The sequence below is a fragment of the Syngnathoides biaculeatus genome, chromosome 23 (assembly GCF_019802595.1).
Source record: "Syngnathoides biaculeatus isolate LvHL_M chromosome 23, ASM1980259v1, whole genome shotgun sequence".
Classification (NCBI taxonomy): Eukaryota; Metazoa; Chordata; class Actinopteri; order Syngnathiformes; family Syngnathidae; genus Syngnathoides; species Syngnathoides biaculeatus.
Window position 1 is genome coordinate 16,775,421 of NC_084662.1, and position 19,663 is coordinate 16,795,083.

The 19,663-nt window shown below is 42.9% G+C and overlaps 1 protein-coding gene across 3 annotated transcripts; it reads right to left on the reverse strand.

Moving 5' to 3' along the window:
• Window positions 1-1,215: 1,215 nt before the first annotated feature.
• taf1b (TATA box binding protein (Tbp)-associated factor, RNA polymerase I, B) lies at window positions 1,216-19,370 on the reverse strand. 3 transcript variants are annotated; one of them, XM_061811726.1, is made up of 16 exons: window positions 19,219-19,370; window positions 18,808-18,906; window positions 18,006-18,093; window positions 17,675-17,772; window positions 17,502-17,594; window positions 14,701-14,806; window positions 12,534-12,696; window positions 12,260-12,359; window positions 12,037-12,184; window positions 11,098-11,272; window positions 10,466-10,624; window positions 10,317-10,384; window positions 9,863-10,091; window positions 8,324-8,498; window positions 3,665-4,047; window positions 1,216-1,351 (listed from the first exon to the last, which is right to left on the reverse strand). In XM_061811726.1, the coding sequence occupies exons 1-15, from the start codon at window positions 19,234-19,236 to the stop codon at window positions 4,009-4,011; spliced, it is 1,758 nt and encodes a 585-aa protein (XP_061667710.1). In that variant the 5' UTR covers window positions 19,237-19,370; the 3' UTR covers window positions 1,216-1,351; window positions 3,665-4,008. The 3 variants fall into 3 exon arrangements, with proteins under 3 accessions (XP_061667710.1, XP_061667709.1, XP_061667712.1); XM_061811725.1 differs by having other exon boundaries at window positions 11,098-11,275; XM_061811728.1 differs by lacking the exons at window positions 1,216-1,351; window positions 3,665-4,047 and having other exon boundaries at window positions 8,359-8,498; window positions 9,863-10,122; window positions 11,098-11,275.
• Window positions 19,371-19,663: the final 293 nt, after the last annotated feature.

Sequence of the window (19,663 nt, forward strand, 5' to 3'; positions counted from 1 at the left end):
CTGTGTGTGTGCGTGTGTTTTTTTTTTTTTTTTTAATCAAAATCCATAATTAATCCATAAAATGCATCCTTCAATATATATTACTTTTTCAACAACTTGTTGCCACCATCAATTGTGAAAGTGCTCACATTTTTTTCCATCTAGTTTGCCACCATTATTTCCTCTAATCGTGCGTTATGAACTGAGTGGTGAGAAAAAGGGTGTGTTCCCTACCTGTGTGTGTGCGCAAGTGCGCTTTGAGGTGGGAGCTTTTGAAGTATGTCTTCTTGCACCCAGGAAAGTCGCACACATAGTTGCGTCGTCGGGAGAAGTCGAGGACGGTGTTCCCGCCGGCACCCGAGGGCAAGTAGAGGGGGGTGGGCGCCAGGGGCAGGAGCTTGGCGTTGCCCAGCGTCACCAGCGTCCGGGGCGGCGGCGTGGGCGGCACCACCAGCATGACGGCGCCCTGCGGCAGGGTCGAGCTCACTAGGGAGACCCCCTGCGCCGGGACAAAGGCCGAGATCAGTCCTTGACGGGTGCCCAGCGGGAAAAGCTGGCAAAGGAGCGGCGAGGCGGGAGCAGCTGGCGATGAAGAAGGCGAAGAAAGCGCGGGAGCGACATGAGGGTCCTGACTCAGAGTGGGCGGGGCAGCAGCGGCGGGCGGTGCGCCGAGGTTGTCAGCGGTGTGGCGTATGACGCTGGTCGCCATGGCGGCGGTGGCTTCGGAGTCGTCGGGCGTGCGTGACGGGACTGAGGTGGCGCCAAAGGAGTCACCCTCGCCAAAGCTGGGACTGTGAGGCGGAGTCATGCACTGGAGGTGGGGAATAAGTGATCAGCACGCGTTTTCACCGATAAATTTGGAAAGCTTTTGGAGGATTTATTCAATTTTTACTAGTGCGCTGAATTGTTTGAGTACTACTAGAGCTGGGCAATTTGGACAAAATGTGATAATAAAAATGATATACTGTATATGTTATGCTTTAATATGTTGGAGTGTAAGTGATTATTCTATCAGAAAACCACACACGCACATACACAAATCTTAAAGTGTTTTTATGCCCAATATATTTTCTCTTTATCCTTCTTTTATGTTTAACCGCAAAATCCTCAGCTACGAATTGATCAAGGAAAAACCCTGTCGGATTAGTCCCACGATCAGTCCATACATTTTTTTTCCTCAATCAAAAAGTGAAAAATATTGAAATCTCACCAGCGACGACAACGCCGCAATCTCACTGGCCGAGGCTCCGCCCTCCGAGTGCGGGGGAGTGGAGTCACACGAGTCTGAGGTGGGCGTCAGCGGGCGGGCCAACGGTGAACTTTGACCCCAGAAGCTCATGCTGACGAGCGCCTCGGCCGCCTCCAAGTCCACCTGGCGATCAAAGGTTACTTTCGTAAAACGCGTGACATCATGCGACTGTCTTCCTGCGTACTTAATGGTCAAGACAAAAAAAAAAAAAAAAAAAAAGAAAGACAAGAGGGGGAGACATTCTGTATTAGCCCCACCCACTTTTACATCTGGAGTGGGCAGTTTACAGGAAGTTGACATTTTTAAACTGAAATCAAGTGATTTCTATAACTTGCAATGAGTCTTTTACATCTGCGTGGAGATATTTTGGCCCTGTCTACCTTGGAGAATTGTTTGAATTCAGAAAAAAAAAACCGAGGGTTTTGACCACGAACAGCATTTCAGTCGGATTCAACTCTGGGATTTGACTAGGCCACTTTGAAACTTGAGATTTTTTTTTTTTTTAACAATCAGAAGAGTTGCTGGTGTTGGTTAATGCTATCCTGCTGCAGATCCCCAAAATGTTTCAGTTTGAGGTCAAGAACTGATGGATGAACATTAATCTTCAGGATTTTCTGTCATCAAGTTGTCCAGGTCCTGAAAGAGCTAAGCAGCCCAAGAACATCATAATACCACCAGCATGTATGACAGTTATGATGTTCTTTTTCGGAAATGCTGTTACATTTATGCCATATATAATGAGATTCACACCTTTCAAAAAGCTCAACTTTCATCTCATCAGTCCTTATAATATTCGCCCAACAGTCTTGTCAATCATTTGTTTTTTTGTTTTTTTTGGCCAGCAGTTGATTTCACCTTGGAATTCTGCCATGGATGCCATTTTTTGCCCAGTCTATTCCTTACTGTTGTCACGAAAACAAACTTTGAACTGAGGCGAGAGAGGCCTGCAGTTCTTGGGAAGCTGTCCTGAGTTCCTTTATGGTCTCCTGGATAACTTTCCTTGACCTCATCTTTGTAGGCCGGCCACTCCTGGGCGGATTCACCACTGTTCCATGTTTTCTCCATGTGAGAATCATGGTTCACTGGAATCTTGATGCTTTTGTAACACTTTCTTTCTGATATATGTCAATTGATTTATTTATTTAGATTTATGTCATTTTGTTGCAGCTTTTTGAGGATGTTTTGTCCCGACTTCATTTTGTTAACACTTTCTTGACCGAACAGATCTGGAGGTAATTGGGCTTGGGTGCAATCAGTGAAAATTAAACACAAAAATGTGATTAGCCACAAGCACTTCATGATTTTACATTATTACATTTTCATACAGAGCCTGGTCACTTGGAATATTTTTTTTCTGTATAAAAGATCTCAAAACAGCTTCTGTGTTCACTTGGGTTGTATTATTAGTTGGATGTTTTTTTAAACGTTTAAATGGGGAAACTATTTAAAAAAAAAAAAAATCCCAGCACTGTAACCAAGCATTCCCACGTAAATATTTAATGTCTGGAACACTGTGCAAATATTCATATACTGTGTAATACTTCTACAATCAATTGTAGTATCTTTATTTGACCATTATTTAGCATACAGTTATTTGTTTTTTTTCCTGATTCTTATTTTATATTCGCTATAGATGGGGAAAAAAAAAAATATTTGAATTAGCCTCCACCATTAGGTTCCAGACCACCCCCCCACCATAATAAGTGAAAGTCTTGATTTAGAATCCTTTTTAAACACAACGAAAGTCTAAGCATGTTTTTATAATATTTGCAATACCTATTTTTCTTTAAACACACTTTTATGATAAACAAATTTCAGGACATATAATCTGAGAGAGCAAGAGCAATGGATAGTAAGAAATATAATAATACTAATAATGTAATCATAAAACTGAACTGCATTATGTCGGGGGTTTACTGCAGTATCTATGAAAGCCATTCTGTGTTTTTTGTTCAAACAATGGCCTGCGTGGTAGCCAATCAATGTCAGGGCAAGTAAGAACAAACGACCATCGATACTTACAGAAACATCCCAGACATGTTTTTATGCGAAAGCCGTAAATTTACTATACTGACTTCTAAATCGAGATTCTAACCCAGAACCTCAAAACTGTAAGGCAGGCGTATTAACCACTTGTTTACCCTAAAATAATCGTGATAATTTTAATGCAGAATAATGACACCAATTGGCATTAGAAATAAACAACCAACATGTTGACAATGACAAAAATAATCACGATGAAAATAAAAATTTGATTGATGGTCACCACTTGGCCGCATTATGTGTGGCGGGGGAAACTACTTGAGGTGACCTGAGATGAACCAGCTGCAGCCCGCCAATCTGACGCGAGACACCGAAAAAAAAGGATGCTTGGGGCGGTCTGTTTTTTTTTCTCTCCCGGTTCGAGCAAGCCCGCTTTGTTTTGTCGGTACTCACCTGGCGGGAGAGCAGCATGGCGAGACGGGGAAAAGAAGCTGCTCGCTCGGGAACCGCCGGCCGGGCTCGGTTCAGCTGAGGAGCCACATAGAGAGGGAAAAAAAAAAAAAAAAAAACAGGAAGAGGGAGCGGGGAGAGGCGGGTTGAGGGGGAAAAAAAAAATATGAGCGGCGGCCAATCAGCAGCAAAGGTGTAGCAAGCCATGGCCAATAGGGGTCAGAGAGAGGCGTGGTCACTGTCAGGTCGGAAAACCATTGGTCGGCCACAGTCGAGAGGCGGGGCCAAGGAGTCAGCGGTGTCACAGTAAACTCCATGAACCCCGTGAACCCGCGAGCGCGTGCGCGTCAGCACGCTGCGCGCCGCCGTCGCCCGCACGCGCATTTCTGCACAAGATAAACAAACGCACGTGTTAGCACACGGTAAATATAGATTATATAGTGTGTTCTAATAATCTATGGTTTGAAACGATGTTTTGAAGGAAACATCCAAGAGTCGTGTTGACATGTTAAAGTACAGTAATTAAAAATCCTACCTAAATCATTTTGGAAGACTTTCTGAAAATACAGCATAATCATCAAATTCAACAAAAGAAAAATCTAGTTGCCTCAACTCAACCTTTGCTGAATATCGCTACATAGACAAAGAGCAAAATTATACATATACTACTTGTTACTGTTGTGATGTACGTAAGTTAAACATGACCTGGACAATTAGGCGATTAAGTTAAATGTATTCACTGATATAAAAAAAGTGACTGAATCATAACACTAATAAACATTGTACACACCCCTGCAACATTATATCGAGTAAATTTCATTGAATGTTGCAGTAAAAAAAAAAAAAATCTGGATTCTTAAGAGTTCAACAAAGGACATAGGAACCAATAGACTGTGTTGTAAACAAAGGTCCACGACAAGAGTAAAAAAAACAGGGCTGGGTATGTTTGGGGGTAGGGCATCGAGAGTGGTGGGCCTCTGTTTTTGCCGCACTTAACCCTTTCCAGACCAATACGAAGCAGGTGACACGTCATCCTGTCGGCTGGTGGGGGTAGGGAGACAAAGGGGCCGTTTCATTCCTCGCTACTTCCTGCGGCGGCGGCGGTCCGTCTGCTCGCGTGTATGGCGGGCAGGCAGGCGGGCGGCGGGGTGGGGTGGGCAGGCCCCGGTGACAATTCAAAACATCGACTCACACGTGCACAATTTGGACAAAGACAGCTTGAGCTATAATAATTTTAGCTTTAGCTTTAATAGCTTTAATAATAAAAATGTAAAAAAAAAAACAACAAAAAAAAAACAACCAAACGAAAACACACACACACACGTCAAGTGTTACCATTACAACAGAGTCAAACTTCATCCTTTGCTTTTTCCGAGAAGCAAAACTCTAGGAAGGGCAAATGAGGACAAACACACACACACACACACACACACACACACACCACACACACACACACACACACACACACACACACAGAGACAAACAAGACAGAAATACATCTGAAGGTAACATACACCATTGCTATGGTTACCACTAAATTTAATGAGCTTCCTAAAGCAGTGTTTTTCAACCATTTTTGAGCCAAAACACACTTTTCCCCCCTCCATTCAAAAATTCCCATAGTACACCACTAGCAAAAAAATCTAAAAACAAATCTCTGTCGCCTATATGAACGATATACAGTCGTTCTTGCCGAAGCATAGTGAATAGAGATAAAAAACACAAACAAAACACACTTAATAATCATATTTTACTCAACGTGACACCTGGGCTTGTTTGGATGAACATTGTGGCAGGAAACGATGAAAGACGCCCAAAGCGCTTCAACAGCTCTCAGTATCTCTCTGATTTTACTTTTTATAGTAGTCAGGCTTGAAAACCTCACAGAGATATTGTGGAAAATGGGAGCAATGTAAAAAAAATAGTTTTGCTTGTTAGAATGCAGTACTCATTGGCAGTAAATAAATAAAGCTGATTCAGTAGGCAACTCAAAACTGTCCAAAGGTGTATCAGCAAAGCTTAGCGTTACACTACAATCTTGTCTCAGTTCAGTTAGTTCCACCTGTTTCTGTCAAGTCACATCCTGTCCACCAACCGATGCTGAACTGTATGGGTCCCCCCCCTCAGTCAAGGGATTGATTAAAGGGGAACTCCACTCATTGAAAATAATGTACAAGACAGGTCATGTCATTGGTACTGTAACTTTAAAATAAAGATTTTCATCAGATATAATTTAAGGTTGTTTATATCGGAAATTTTGAATGTTCCCAATCAGATGAGCGGATGTGACGTGTGATGTGCTTAGTTACGTTGCTAACACAGTTATTGTCAGCGGTGATTTCTCGGATTTATCCTCATCTGATGAAGAAATATCGGTTGATCGGGAAGACAGAGGAATAAGTCCATACAGATTTGAACCTGTGACTGTGAATGTTGAATATTCGGATGGTTCTTCGGACGGGAATGACGCGGAGTCTGACTACTCAGAGGCCTACGCGCGGGCAATAAGTACATAAACAAAGGCCCCCGGAGTTCCAGGCCACCAGCCACGAATGGTTCTTGTGATGGGAATGACGCGGAGTCTGACGAGCGAGCTCCAGCGGCGGGCCGTTAGTTGAGCTCCAGCGGCCGGGGAGGCCGTAGCCGAGCTTCGGCGGCGGCCGGGGAGGCCGTTAGCCGAGCTTCGGCGGCGGCCGGGGAGGCCGTTAGCCGAGCTTCGGCGGCGGCCGGGGAGGCCGTTAGCAGAGCTTTAACGATATCTGATGAAAATCTTTATTTTAAAGTTACAGTACCAATGACATGACCGATCTGATACATTTTTATTTTCAATGAGTGGAGTTCCCCTTTAAGATTATTTGCACTTACTTTGGACTGCTGGACAGACTTTCACCACATACCAAGCACAACGAAGTCATAATCGTTAGATCCCCAGTCAGAGTAAATCCAAATGAAAGGCAGTTTTCGCTACATTGCCACACCCCAGAGACTTTCCGGGATCAAACCATCTTTGGTGTCTTTTGACTTCCACTCATACTTGGGCGTTCATATGAGTCCAGTTATGAGAAAGGATCTTTCCATTTCAAAAATGTCTCCATCACTGTCACTGCATAGCTTGGCTAGCAACAATGGCCCTTCAAAGTAATTAGCTACCTGTTGCCACCTACTGATAGAAAAGCGCATTACATGATAACTCTGCCCATCTATGGACAGCACGGACAAACAATCAGGGACTGCACATTGGCTGCAGATTCATTTTTGCCAACTAGCTGAAATTGGATGATTTCCCACGGCACATTAGAGTAGTAGTATGCCGTGGAACAGTGGTTGAAAAACACTCGCTTTAGAACATCAACAATGACAAACAATAAGTGCAGTGTGCAGTCAGTGGAATGTAGGTCACACGTTTCTAGTTTCCAGATGTTGAAAATGTTTGACTTGGCTAAATATCAATTAGTGTTCATGTGATGACATCATGAGTTCCAGTAATTCTGAACTACATATAGTGTGCTACTGCTTCAGTATAGTGATGATTTTTCTCTAGTTGAAAGATGTTGAAAATTGTCAAAAGTGTTCATGCACTGCAACATAATAGTATTTCAAAAGAACAGTGCAGAAAAAGCAAAACCATACATTGACTTGTGTTACTGGTTTGCTCCATAAAACCCAGTGGCTAAAGTGTTCATTATTGATTTCGAAGAAAAACAACGTTTGCAAAAGTCTCATTTTGATTGATTGATTTTAAGTAGGGCAGCTCGGTGGATCACCTGGTAAAGTGTTGAGCTCACAGTTCTGAGGTCCCGAGTTCAATCTCGGACCCGCCTATGTGGAGTTTGCATGTTCCGCCTGAGTGGGTTTCCTCCGGGAACTCCGGTTTCCTCCCACATTCCAAAAACATGCAACATTAATTGGACACGCTAAATTGCCCCGAGGTGTGATTGTGAGTGCGGCTGTTCGTCTCTATGTGCCCTGCGATTGGCTGGCAAGCAGTTCAGGGTGTACCCCGCCTGCTGCCCGTTGACAGCTGGGATAGGCTCCAGCACTTCCCGTGACCCTCGTGAGGATAAGCGGCGAAGAAAATGGATGGACGGATGATTTTAAGTAAGATGATCAAAATATGAGAATATTTACTGTTTAGTGGCTGAAACTCTGAAGACGGACAATTCCATGTTAAAAAGGTCTCTGAGCGATTAATTGATGATCAAAATAGTTGTGGATTAATATGTCAATCAATTGATTGATTTTGTACTCCACTGTTATGTATTGTACATTTTATGCTTTAAAAACTTGTATTGAAATAAATTTACAACACCCAACAAAAAACATTTGAATAGGTTTTCGCGGGTCTGCGGCGCTCATGAGGATAAGCGGCTCAGAAAATGGATGGATAAATTTGAATGGTTTATTAAGCTTACAGTGTGTGCGCATATATATATATATATATATATATATATTTTTTTTTTTTCCCTTACAGATTTTTATCTCTAGTGTGGAATACGACCTTGCAATAAATCGATTCATTATGCAGTACTTTGTTTCAACACAGACAAGTTTGAGTGTGTTGCTCTGTCTGGCCACGAGATGGCGGTATACAAGTCCAATGGAAAATAAATAGCTACCCTTTTCTTCTTTATGTCAATGAAATGAGGTCAAGTAACATCTGACCTGGTCAAGGTTGCCTTTCCCCACAGTCCTCTTGAGGACACACCTCTCTAAGTTCAGCACTTCCTGGTGCAGCTGGGCAGGTTTGACTTGCAAGATGAAGCTGAAGAGCTGGAGCAACCAAAGGAAGGACCGCGGCAGTGTGGCCTCCGTCTCCGCAAAGTGACCATTGCAGTTGCTGTAGAAGAAAATGTGGAGGCCCACACGAGACATAAGGGGGAATATATGAATAAATCAACTGCAGCCAGAGTAGAACAGGTGCATTAAATACTCATTTGTGGCCACAAAGTACTCACCGGCGCCCAACAAGTTGCAGGTATGTGACACACAAATGGATACTCATATTATTCTTAGAGTTGTGGGGTAAGCAAAAGGAGCGCATTTATAAAAATGTGAAGGTAGAGATGACGACATTAAGTATTGAAGTGAAGGCTCGTTCCATTTATGAATCCAGAAGTCCATATTGGTCATTCAGACAATATTAAACCAACAAAATGTGTTGTAAATTGCACATTTGAAACACTTCTAATGAATATCACCTGATAAACACTTCCACGTACGTTAAAATATTGAACTACATCGGTGTTGAAGTGCATGTGGCTTGTTTTTTTCCCCCCAAGGTACGAGCAGTCACTTGACTAATTTCTCTTTGAAATACAAGAGTCTAAATGTGCTTCGTACTCCCACCACTAGATGGGGAGGCGTTTTAGCCGTGATCCGCGTATCATCTAAATATGGCTCAAAACATTAGGGCAATATTGCCCCGGTAACTTCACTCGATTGTGAGATGTTCTCTTCTTCGAAAAGAGCTTCCATGTCAGAAGGGGCGTGTTCGTCTCCCATTGTAGGTGGCTTAGTGTGTTTTCAATGGCGAATGTCTGGAGTGACGTCACGGACAGGAGATGCAGCCATATGGCAACCACTTGGATGTCGAATGACACTTCGGCAACTTTGTGAATGGATGACGCGCTCTCCGCTCATATTTATTTTTTCGCATAGATATTGAAGTGAATAATGTTATATGTATTTTTCATTTCAATATCTATTTTAGAATGTTTATAGGGACGACACTTCAACTTTAAGTTTGAGTAAACTGGGCTGTTCCCACGTTATAGAGCACTGGTGTCAAATTTAAGGCCTGGGGCCAGATCTGGCCCGGCACATAATTTTGCATGGCCCACTAAACAAAATCGTGCATTGACTGCTGTGATCCTTGCTAGAATCTGAAATGAAATTCTAAATTTTCCTATGTAATAGTTAAACTGCTGTAAGCACTTTTTTTGTTATCAATTGCCCCCCCCTTTTTTTTTTGTTCTTAGTCACCGAATCCTGTACTTCTGATTTCAGAATTGGTTATGTATCGACAGTATTTATTGCAATAATACCACCGCTAATGGTGAACCGCCAACGAGCAAGGGCTCAATGTATTTGTAAGAATCATATTATATTATGCCCACAGTTTACCCACCGCATGACATGCCTGAAAGCTCCATTGGGGAGTACATAACAATTGGCGCACTCGCACCGATGAGGAAGGCTTACCGGGAGTCGCAGACATTGAGCGGAATGTGCCAGTACGCAGTGTTGACGGGGCTCAGGACTTCCTGTTTCAGGGTGACCACGGCATTGAGGTTCTTGTCACGCAGACTTGGACCGTCAGCGCCGTCCTCTTCCCCCCAGCAGAACGTGAAAGACGACGGCGCCGCTGGGGGTGCGTCTGCCGTGCAAGATGACAATTTCTCCAAACACGACTTCAGCGTCTCGGCGACTCCTGCGCGCACACAGGATTGCATGTACACAACCTACACGCATTCACACAAATACATGCGTACATACAGAGACATGGACACATAGCTACAGTATACACATACTGTATGTGCGTGTGGAGACACCCACGCGCACCTCCACACAAACACTCACAAACGTACGTGCGCACCTGCACGCACATGCAAATGCTTTTTGATGTTTGCATCTATATTCCTTTCCTGAGTCTTACTTTGTTTTTTCAAAACTGCAGATTTGACCTTCCTGTTTGAGTAAAGCGGCATGCCCTTCCACTGCTTTCTGTTAGAAACACACACACAGACACAAAAAAAATGTTAAAGACAACAGCACCACCACCAGGCCCATTATGTGACATCCCACCTGGCTGTAACACGCTCTTGTCTCTGCTGCGCTCGGGTCATGGCGACGTGCAGAAGACGGTACCACCTTCTCAGACTGAATGGGCTTCCTGTCTGTGACGGCTGGTCATGTGACGTACATTCTTCAGTAACCAGATCACCGGTGGCATTTGACAAATACCTGAAGGCCAAAACTAAATAAGCATCATACATGCAAACAGGAAGCTGCAAAGGCAGAGGAAACAGCGGGCTCATCTTAAGTCTCTTAATCACAGCAAAACGTTGAATGTGACCCAGAAATTTTCACACCACTAGCCCTACTGCGCAATTGTCACATCCTTATTGGCAATCACTTTGCAGATTTCTACCACTGCACCATGCAGTCGGCCATCAACCCTAGAACCTGCCAAAAAAAACATTTGGAAGCTTGAGATTCCCAACCATCTTTGCATTTGCCGAGTTTAGAAGTCGTTAACAATATCCTGCCAATCTTCTCAAAACCTTGATGTAATTTTTCTTGTTGGCGGGGGGGGGACTAACATGTAAACTGGAGGAGCGAGGCGTGACCAAGTGGCAAATTGTGAAATGAAATGAGCCCTAAGTGACATTGGGAGCAAAAACCAATCATCTGAGGAAAACTGAAAGTGCCATCACCATTCTGTGCGGTCGTCCAGGCCAAAGAGGAGCTTCATGGCGACGATGATGAGAGCGGCGGCCTGCACGTCGTACTGCGGCAGCGTGCGGCGACTGGAGGCTTCCAAGGTTTTGCGCTCTGGGTCTGCCAGGCTACTGCGCTCCATCAGCATGCACACCCACGGGTAGAGCTCATCTGCTGTGGCCGGGGGGGACATTGTTACTGTCGCCATGGTTATGTGATCGCTGATGAAGATGCATTGGCTGGCTTAGGAATATTTCACTCATTCCAACTCGACTATCAACCTCAACAGATGGCCCAGTCACCAAATAGGACACAATACAGTGGTGCCTTGGTTCTAACACAATCCATTCCAGAAGGCTGGTTGAAAACCAAAACATTCGAAAACCAAAGCACGTTTTCCCATGACAATGAATGGAAAATTAAGTAATGCATTCCAAGCCTTAAAAGAAGGGTTTTTTTGCCATATTTTTTCAGCTTTTCCTGATAATAAACTGCATAGTAGAAATACATGTATAATTTAAATACTGTATGTAATAAAATCATTTAAGAAATATATTTATTTTCTGCTTCAAATGCACGCTTTAGCCTAGTAGAGTATGCTAGCCTGGGAGTGCATTGCCGTATCTGTAGCGACTCGGCCCCCAGCTTTGTAAACCTTTTTTTAATTAAAAGTGCAGAATACCTTTAAACAAGCAATAATGAGGGGAAAAAAAATGCACAATAACAAATCGTCATGGGTCAGCTGGTCGGGGTGTTTGAATACTGATTTTCATTCGAAAACCAAAGCAAAAAAAAAAAAAAAAACTCTACATTTTTGTTCAAAAACCAAGACGTTCGAAAACCGAGGTATCACTGTATTGTGCGTAGGAAGCAATTCCCAACACGGCCACGGATCACAAAAATTGCTCTTAGATAGCTTGTTAGCATTAGTGTACCGGGAAGGTTGGCGTCAGCCAGATAGCGCAGGCTGAGCATTTTCGGATGTAGTGGGTCCTGGTGGCGGATTGGAGGAAAAGCGGGAAGTTGCAGGAAGCGAATAAGCGTCTGGGCCTCCTTGTGCAGCGCACGGTGGGTTGGGACCGTCTATCAAGAAACACGACACCATCAGGGCCCCAGAAAAGGATGTCAGGATGCAAGACTTGTGAGGGGGGGCCTCACCTGCACAGTGAAGATCATTGCCTTTGGGCCGTTCAGCTTCATCTCCTCAGGGAGGTCCTGGTAGGCAGTAATATACGGGACATGTCCGTCGCTCACCAACCTGAAGAAGACAAGACACAAGGGACAAAATGTTCCACAGCCTTCTGGAAGGGTTAGAGAAAACAGGCAATCGAAAGATATGTAGCTATCTATCTCGTGTGCTCTCTTTCAACCCACATTCTTGCCTCGTTTTAGGCATGGATTAATGTAGGTTCTGTGCTGACATGTCGCTCACCTGAGCAGATCGCCAAGAGTCAGCGCTTGGCGACTCCACACCAGGGCCAAGTGGATCAGTGCCAGCGTTTTGGTCATCCTCATGGGTCTGCAGCGTGACTTGTGGCGAGTCCTTAAGGTGGCAGAGCTGCCATGAGAGCCATCAGACCAATCACTACAGCTGTCTGCGGGTTGGAGGGTCACACATGAAGTCAGCCATACGCAGAGCAGCCTAACTAGACAACAGAACTGGGCGTTTGTTAACTAGTTCCAATGATATGTATCTGACAATGAAATTCATTTAAATGCAGTGGAACTGAAGTGTTCATGGACTGTAAATGTCAATATTTGATTGTGACACACAAACAGTTGGCGCCATTGGCCCCAAAGTCCATCCTTAATTTAGAAGTCATCTTATTTTTCTTTTGTTCAATTGTTAAATCTTGGATGGGTTTCCTGATACAACTTTTTCAGTTCAGATCATATCAGACACCGATATTCCAGCCTTGAGCATTGTCAAACACCAATATTAATCCCATACTACTATGTCAACACAAATTATGCATACTTTTACACATTTTGTAGTGTGAAACGTTACAAGTGACTTCAAGTGATATGACCGTAATTTCCGGCCTATAAGCCGCGACTTTTTTCACACGCTTACAACCCTGCGGCTTATGGTGAGGCAGGTTATTTGTGCATATTTTTCTAACGGAGTGAAGTCAAGAGTGACACTGGTGGAATATATATGCCGAGGAAGTGACTTTTACCGGTATGTTTTCTTTTTTTTTTTTAACCAACCCTGTTAGCGCTGCACTAGTGTTAGCGCTGTGCTCGCGTATTGCTGCCCCGTCTCAGTGATTTAGGTATGTTTTTTTTTTTAAACAAGCCCCGTTAGTGCTGTCCTACCGTGTTGCTATTGTGTAGCTGCCCCGGCTGTGTTTTTTTTTTTTTTTTAAACCAGCCTAGTTCATGCTACTGTGTTATTGCTATGTTAAGCTAAGGTATTAAAACTTTGAAAACTCTTTCGTGTACCATCTTTCCTTGTAAGTATCTCGTGTTTCAACGTGGGTTTCAATGTGGGCACTATAGGCTTTAGCAAAGGTGCGGCTTATGTATGTACCAAATGTGATTTCCTTTCTAAATGCACTGGGTGAGGCTTATAATCAGGTGCACGCTGTAGGCCAGAAACTAAGACAGTCAAACAGAGAACAATAGTCAACAACACCAGGTATGAAAAAAATGGCCCATTTATTATGAACAAATGGGTTGCATAAAGTTTAACTTCTCTGTATTTTATGGACTTTTTCCTCTTGTCTTATGCGTACTGCTACTACAAATCAGCAGATAACAGTTTGTATGGAAAAATAAATTATAAACAAAACTACGGCATAAGTGCGATTGAAAAAAATGCTGTGATGTCAAAAAAACTGAACCGGGATACCGCAAACAATTGTGTATAGCAGGGCTCAGCAACCTTTTTGAGGCTGAGGGCTACTTTGTGTGCACCGATCGTATGAAGGGCTACATGACATGTTTGCGGCAAATTTCAGACGCAGTTCATTACACGTACATAAAATATTTTTTTCATTTATTGCAGTAAATGACATTACAGGTATTTTAAAATTTTAATTCACGTAAGCAAGTCAGATTCAGAATTTAAAGCACAAATAATAGTAACAATTTGTGGACTATGGTATTTTTAGAACATACCTCACGTGCGCCTTATATGGTCCTCGCAGACTACCATTCGCCTACGGGCACTGCGTTGGTGACCCCTGGTGTATGGTATACGGGTACGGCTATGCTATGCTGGAGCTCCATTGCTATTCGCTAAAGTCATCTTTGTTGTGAAAGATCACGTGACATAACTGTTGATTGGTCTGGACTGTTGCAATCAACTCCGCATTCCACTTGCAATTGAAGCGAACCAAATCACAGCGAGTCGGCGACGCAATCCTCTTGGGGGACTATAAGCGTCTCTCTCGGTACTGGAAAGTTCTCTCTCGGGACTAGAACCTCCTTCTCTCCTAAGACTAAAAAACACTCTCTCTCAGCGCTTGCATTTTCTGTTTGAGGATGGCAACCTTCTCTCTTGAGCTCAACCTTTTCTCTCGGGACTAGTACACTCTTTGAAAACTAGCGTGACTTGTTCAGTGGTGCTGCCATTAGGAAGAGTGCGTGCTGACCTGGTTGCGACGCGGACGCGCTGGGCGCGTACGTCTCACTGTCCATCTCGCTAGTGGACAGGAAGGACGACTCAGTGCCACTGGCCACATCCGAATCAATAGCTTGCTGAAGACAAAAAAAATATTAATAAAGTTGGGTGTCAACGTCAGCGTAGAACACAGCCACTTGATAATGGCGGGTCATTAAGCCCTAACTGTACAAATGCAGCACATGGAATCCACATTTAACAGGGAATCATATTTTGAGCACGTCGCCATATTGTATGTGGAAAAGTGGCACAATAGGTGGAAATAAGAAGATTCCTCCATTCATTTGCTTCATCAACATGTACCACTATTTAAAACCAATTTAATTTCTTTTCCCAGCAGCACGGTGGCGCAGCTGGTAAAGCGCTGGCCTCACAGTTCTGAGGTCCCGGGTTCAATCCCGGACCCGCCTGTATGTAGTTTGCATGTTCTCCCCGTGCCTGCGTGGTCTTTCTCCAGGCGCTCTGGTTTCCCACCACATCCCCAAAACATGCAACATTCATTAGGCTCTCTAAAATTTGTGATTGTAATTGTGATCATGAGTGTGGGCGTTTGTCTCTATGTGCCCTGCAATTGGTGTGTACCCCGCCTCCTGCTAATTGACAGCTGGGATAGGCTCCAGCACTCCCCGCGACCCTTGTGAGAATAAATGGCTAAGAAAATGGATGGATGCATAAAGCAAGTCCGTTATGAATGAAATGTATTATTACAGAACCTTCTCTCTGGACCATATTTTTGGCCCGCAAAGGAATTTCAAATTAATATTAGAGCTGACCCGCCGGTATTACAAGTATTACACACTTGTTTGGCTCCATACTAAAAGGTTCATTTGTTCAACCTTGGCTCGCGGCTTTGTTCAATTTAAAATTTTAGCCCAGTGTGAATTTGAGTTTGACACCCCTGCTCTGGACCATAAGAGTCTATCTCAGGACGAGAAGCTCTCTGTGGGCTACGATGTTTTGTCTCAGGGGTCAAGAACCTCTTTTGGGACTGGACTAGACCCTTCTCAATTTGCAAAATGACTTCTTTCAGGAGTAGAACTTTCTCATCACTAGGACTGCCTCTTTCAGGAGTAGAACCTTGTCTCTCGGGACTAGAGGCTTTTGGGGACTGGAACCTTCTCTCTTGACCACAACCTACCCTCCTAACTAGAAACATTTCACAGGGAACAAGAACTTATCTTGGGAAAAAAAAATCGCAAATAGAATTTACAGAGTTCGTGCATGTGACGTCACCATTTTCATGGCGCCATATTGCCGGTCAAAAAGAGCTGCTCGACAGTGTGGGGGACATTGATTCGGAGCAGAATATTTAGAATGCCCAAGACCTGTTGTGCTGTTGGTTGTCACAACAGATGAGACAGATATTCAGAGATCATTCTATTGCATGCCAGCTGAAAAGACCAGAAAAGATCGATGGATTTCGACAATTAAACGTGATTGATGCTGCCCAACCAAAATACGCACACGCCTGTGTAGCGATCACTTCATTTAAGGTAGGAATTATTCTTCTCAATCTCAAATTCCCAAGAAGTATTTATAATGCCAAGTTGGCTCATTTGAGAACAATGCATATATATTTTTAAAAAAAAAAAAAAAAAAAAAAAAAAAGTCATCTCCAACGTACACGAAAGTGTGTCACGGCCACACGTTTAACTTCGGTAAACCTCTCCCAGACAGACGTTTTGTTTGTTTAAATATGCATTGTTTTCAAATGAGTCCAATGTGTATTTTAAAAAAAAAAGAAAACAAAACATCGGTCACAGTGATGTTTACGTAGGTTAACATGTGGCGGCAACACAGTACGCTGGAGGCTGAAGCCTATCCCAGTGGTTTATTTTATTTTTTTTAAATAAGCATTGGACTTATTTGAGAACAAGGCATATTTAAAAAAAAAAAGAAAGTCTGTCAGGGAGAGGTTTACCGAAGTTTAACGTGTGGCCGCAACACGCTTCCGTGTACGGGGGAGCCATCTCAATGTCTTTTTTTTCCCCCCAATCATAGCTAATGAATGAGAGTCTGTGTAAAACCCAGGGTCATTTATTTAATTATTGGTATTTGTACTGAAAAAATTTGAGTGGCTCCATCACTATGTGGGATCTATTCTAGATTGAGAACAGATACAGCAACCAAGTATTTGAATGCGTCCACACTTTTCTACGCTTTGAAACTCTTCCGTGTAAATCTTGACGACTTACTCACCAGATTCACGTGTAAATCCAGTTGTCCAAGACAAGCGAGAGTGGGTTAACAGTCCAATTTCTTATCGCCGAAAACATCGACTTCGGCATTAAATATGGGTCCTCTGTGCCAAGTGTCTCTCATTTATCCACGTACCTTCGTTTATTATCACCTTCTAAATCTTTAAGGGTATCGGACAAAACTCTGGGAGACGTATTTTCGTGTCGTCTCCAACCGACTAAGCATTGAACAATGCTTTGCTTGACCGACACTTCCGGCCAGTGACGTGATTTGATGACAAAGGTGCACGAGCTCTATTTCAGGGTTAGAACAGTCTCTTATTGGTTTAGAATTTACTATATCCTAAACATATATTGAGTAGATATTTCGAATCAGCTGATTAAAAGTGACATATATTGAGTTAAGTTTCCCAAAAAGCATTCAGTTTGTAGGTTGTTGTCCATTTCCTAGCATTAGGTACACCACTTACAGTGTAGAAAATGTGCTGACAAATCATAGCAAATGTCCCAACCCGTAAGATGAGGCATCTATGCATCTTTGTTCATGTATGCACTGTATGTGTCCGGGTCTCACCATTTTGAACTTGGTGCTCCTGACTGGGGTGTTCGTGTACGCCTGGTTGCTCATCTGCAAGAAGCGCTGCCACAGCGGCCGCAACACATCGTCCTAAAGCAATCAGCAGTTAGAATACGATGACAATGCCTCTGGAATCACCAACAACAACAGCCAGCCCGCCAATATACCACCTTAAAACTTGGGGCAACGCCCAGCTCGAGCAGGGCGGCCGCTTGCTTAATTAGAATGAACTGGAAGCCTTCACACTCCACCCACAGGCGCCTTCCCTCTGCACATGCGTGCACACATGCTAATAAGATGGTTGCTCAACATCATATCATCAAAACAGTAGTATTAATAATAAGTACACATTTTATTTGCCATCTTATAGGATCAAGAGACCATTTTAAATTACAAAATACATCAAAGTAATGAAGTAGTATAAAATAGAAGAATCAAAATAACTAAACAAGACAAAAAAAAGTAGGATGCAGCCCAAGGCTCATCCACAAACACACAGACCTTGCTTCTTTCTTCGGATCCCTCGGCTGATGGTGGTGATCTGCGACCATCCCGGCGTGTACGGGACCGACTCCAGTTCATAGGTTCGCTGAGAGGGAATCCCCATTGTAATGAAATATTTGGATGACAGGATTTTTTTCAATTCGAGTAACATAACAAAACGCTGCTTTCGAAACTCCTTTACAAAAGCAGTATTTTAAAATGTGACAGTATGAGTGATAGCCTGCAAGCCTAGGAGAGCAGTCGTTGCATCTTCAGTCAGCTACGGTGCTTTCGGTTGAAGCCACTGCGTCCCCCAAAAATGACACCCACACCACAAGCATGAGTTTGAATTAAGAGTGTGCGTCAAGCTTTCATGCTCATCTGCAGCTCATTGTGGAAAAAAGGGGGGACCGAGCAAGATGTGGAAAAATTTTGCTTACATGGCGACAGTCAGGGAAACAAAAGCGGTGACAAATTGAGTCTACAAAGCCACACACACTTTTCAAGACACTGAATATTGAAAAATATCACTCCACAGATCCAGTTCAAAAGAGGTTTGCTCAATGGAACATTTCCAGATGGACGTGGAATTTCGTCAATTTGAAACAATTCCTAGATCTTAAGTTATTTCTTATAAAAGTTACAAACAGTATGTAAAGCTACAGTGACCTGTACCAAGCATATGAACATAGATTCATTACACTGTTGGAAATGCACTAAATTTTTTACGAAAATTTCAGATTGCTCATATGATTTGTAACATGACAAATATCAGTAGGTGTGAATATTTTCCAAATGTACTTATTTTGTTGCCACTGACCTCGATGACGTTATGACAAGACCTGCAGAAAAACCGCTGCTCGTCTGACACTCCCCAGTCCACAGACCCACACTGCGGACACGCTTCCCGGTAATTGCCCTGCATTTTGCACATGGGATTAGAAGCATTGTTCAATTTTAGTACTGAAAGCACACAATCCTGCCGAAACTCTTTATATAAAACTATCTACAACTACCTGATTAATCACGATTAGAATACAAGCTAATATTTTTGGAGAAATAGGTGAAAAATTCCAGAGAATTGGGCTTTTAATTGTGGACCAAATCAAATGAGTAAGGAGTAAGTCTGAATGCATAGAATATAATGACATAGCACGTTGGCTAGTTGTGAGGAATTGACATAAAAACATGTTAGTACGATTAAATATAGGAATAATAAACTGTTACAGACCGTCAACTCTTCTTCCATTCTACCACAAAAAAAAAATCTTAAAAGCAAAAGCTTTGAAAACGCAGAAGTCGGGCTGCACACGTGCTGCTCCCGATATTTTTCTTCTTCTTTCTTGTTTATTGGCGGCTGACATTGCAACAGGAAGTGTACTACCTTTTTTTCCCCCGTTTTTTCTACAGTGCAACTGAAAAAGAACTGCTCCCATCTACAGGCAACAATCAGAACTGCATTTCTCCTTCTTTACGTTGGACTTTTACCGAAAGGAAAAATGCTTCATATATATTTTTTGTTTATTATTTACGTTGATATTACAAATATGTACATAAAAATTATTAGTCAATCAATAAATAGCGTTGGACATTTGTTCGAATTACACGTAAACGTTGAGGTGAACATTACTTTTAAAAATATTAGATTTGATCTCTAAATGTGTTTTAAGTTTTGT

Coding starts and splice junctions, on each gene's coding strand:
- taf1b (XM_061811725.1), bottom strand. Junction 17,595..17,674: donor GCGTTGCCCCAAGTTTTAAG/GTGGTATATTGG, acceptor TGATTGCTTTAG/GACGATGTGTTGCGGCCGCT. Junction 12,697..14,700: donor CGCGTCCGCGTCGCAACCAG/GTCAGCACGCAC, acceptor TCCAACCCGCAG/ACAGCTGTAGTGATTGGTCT.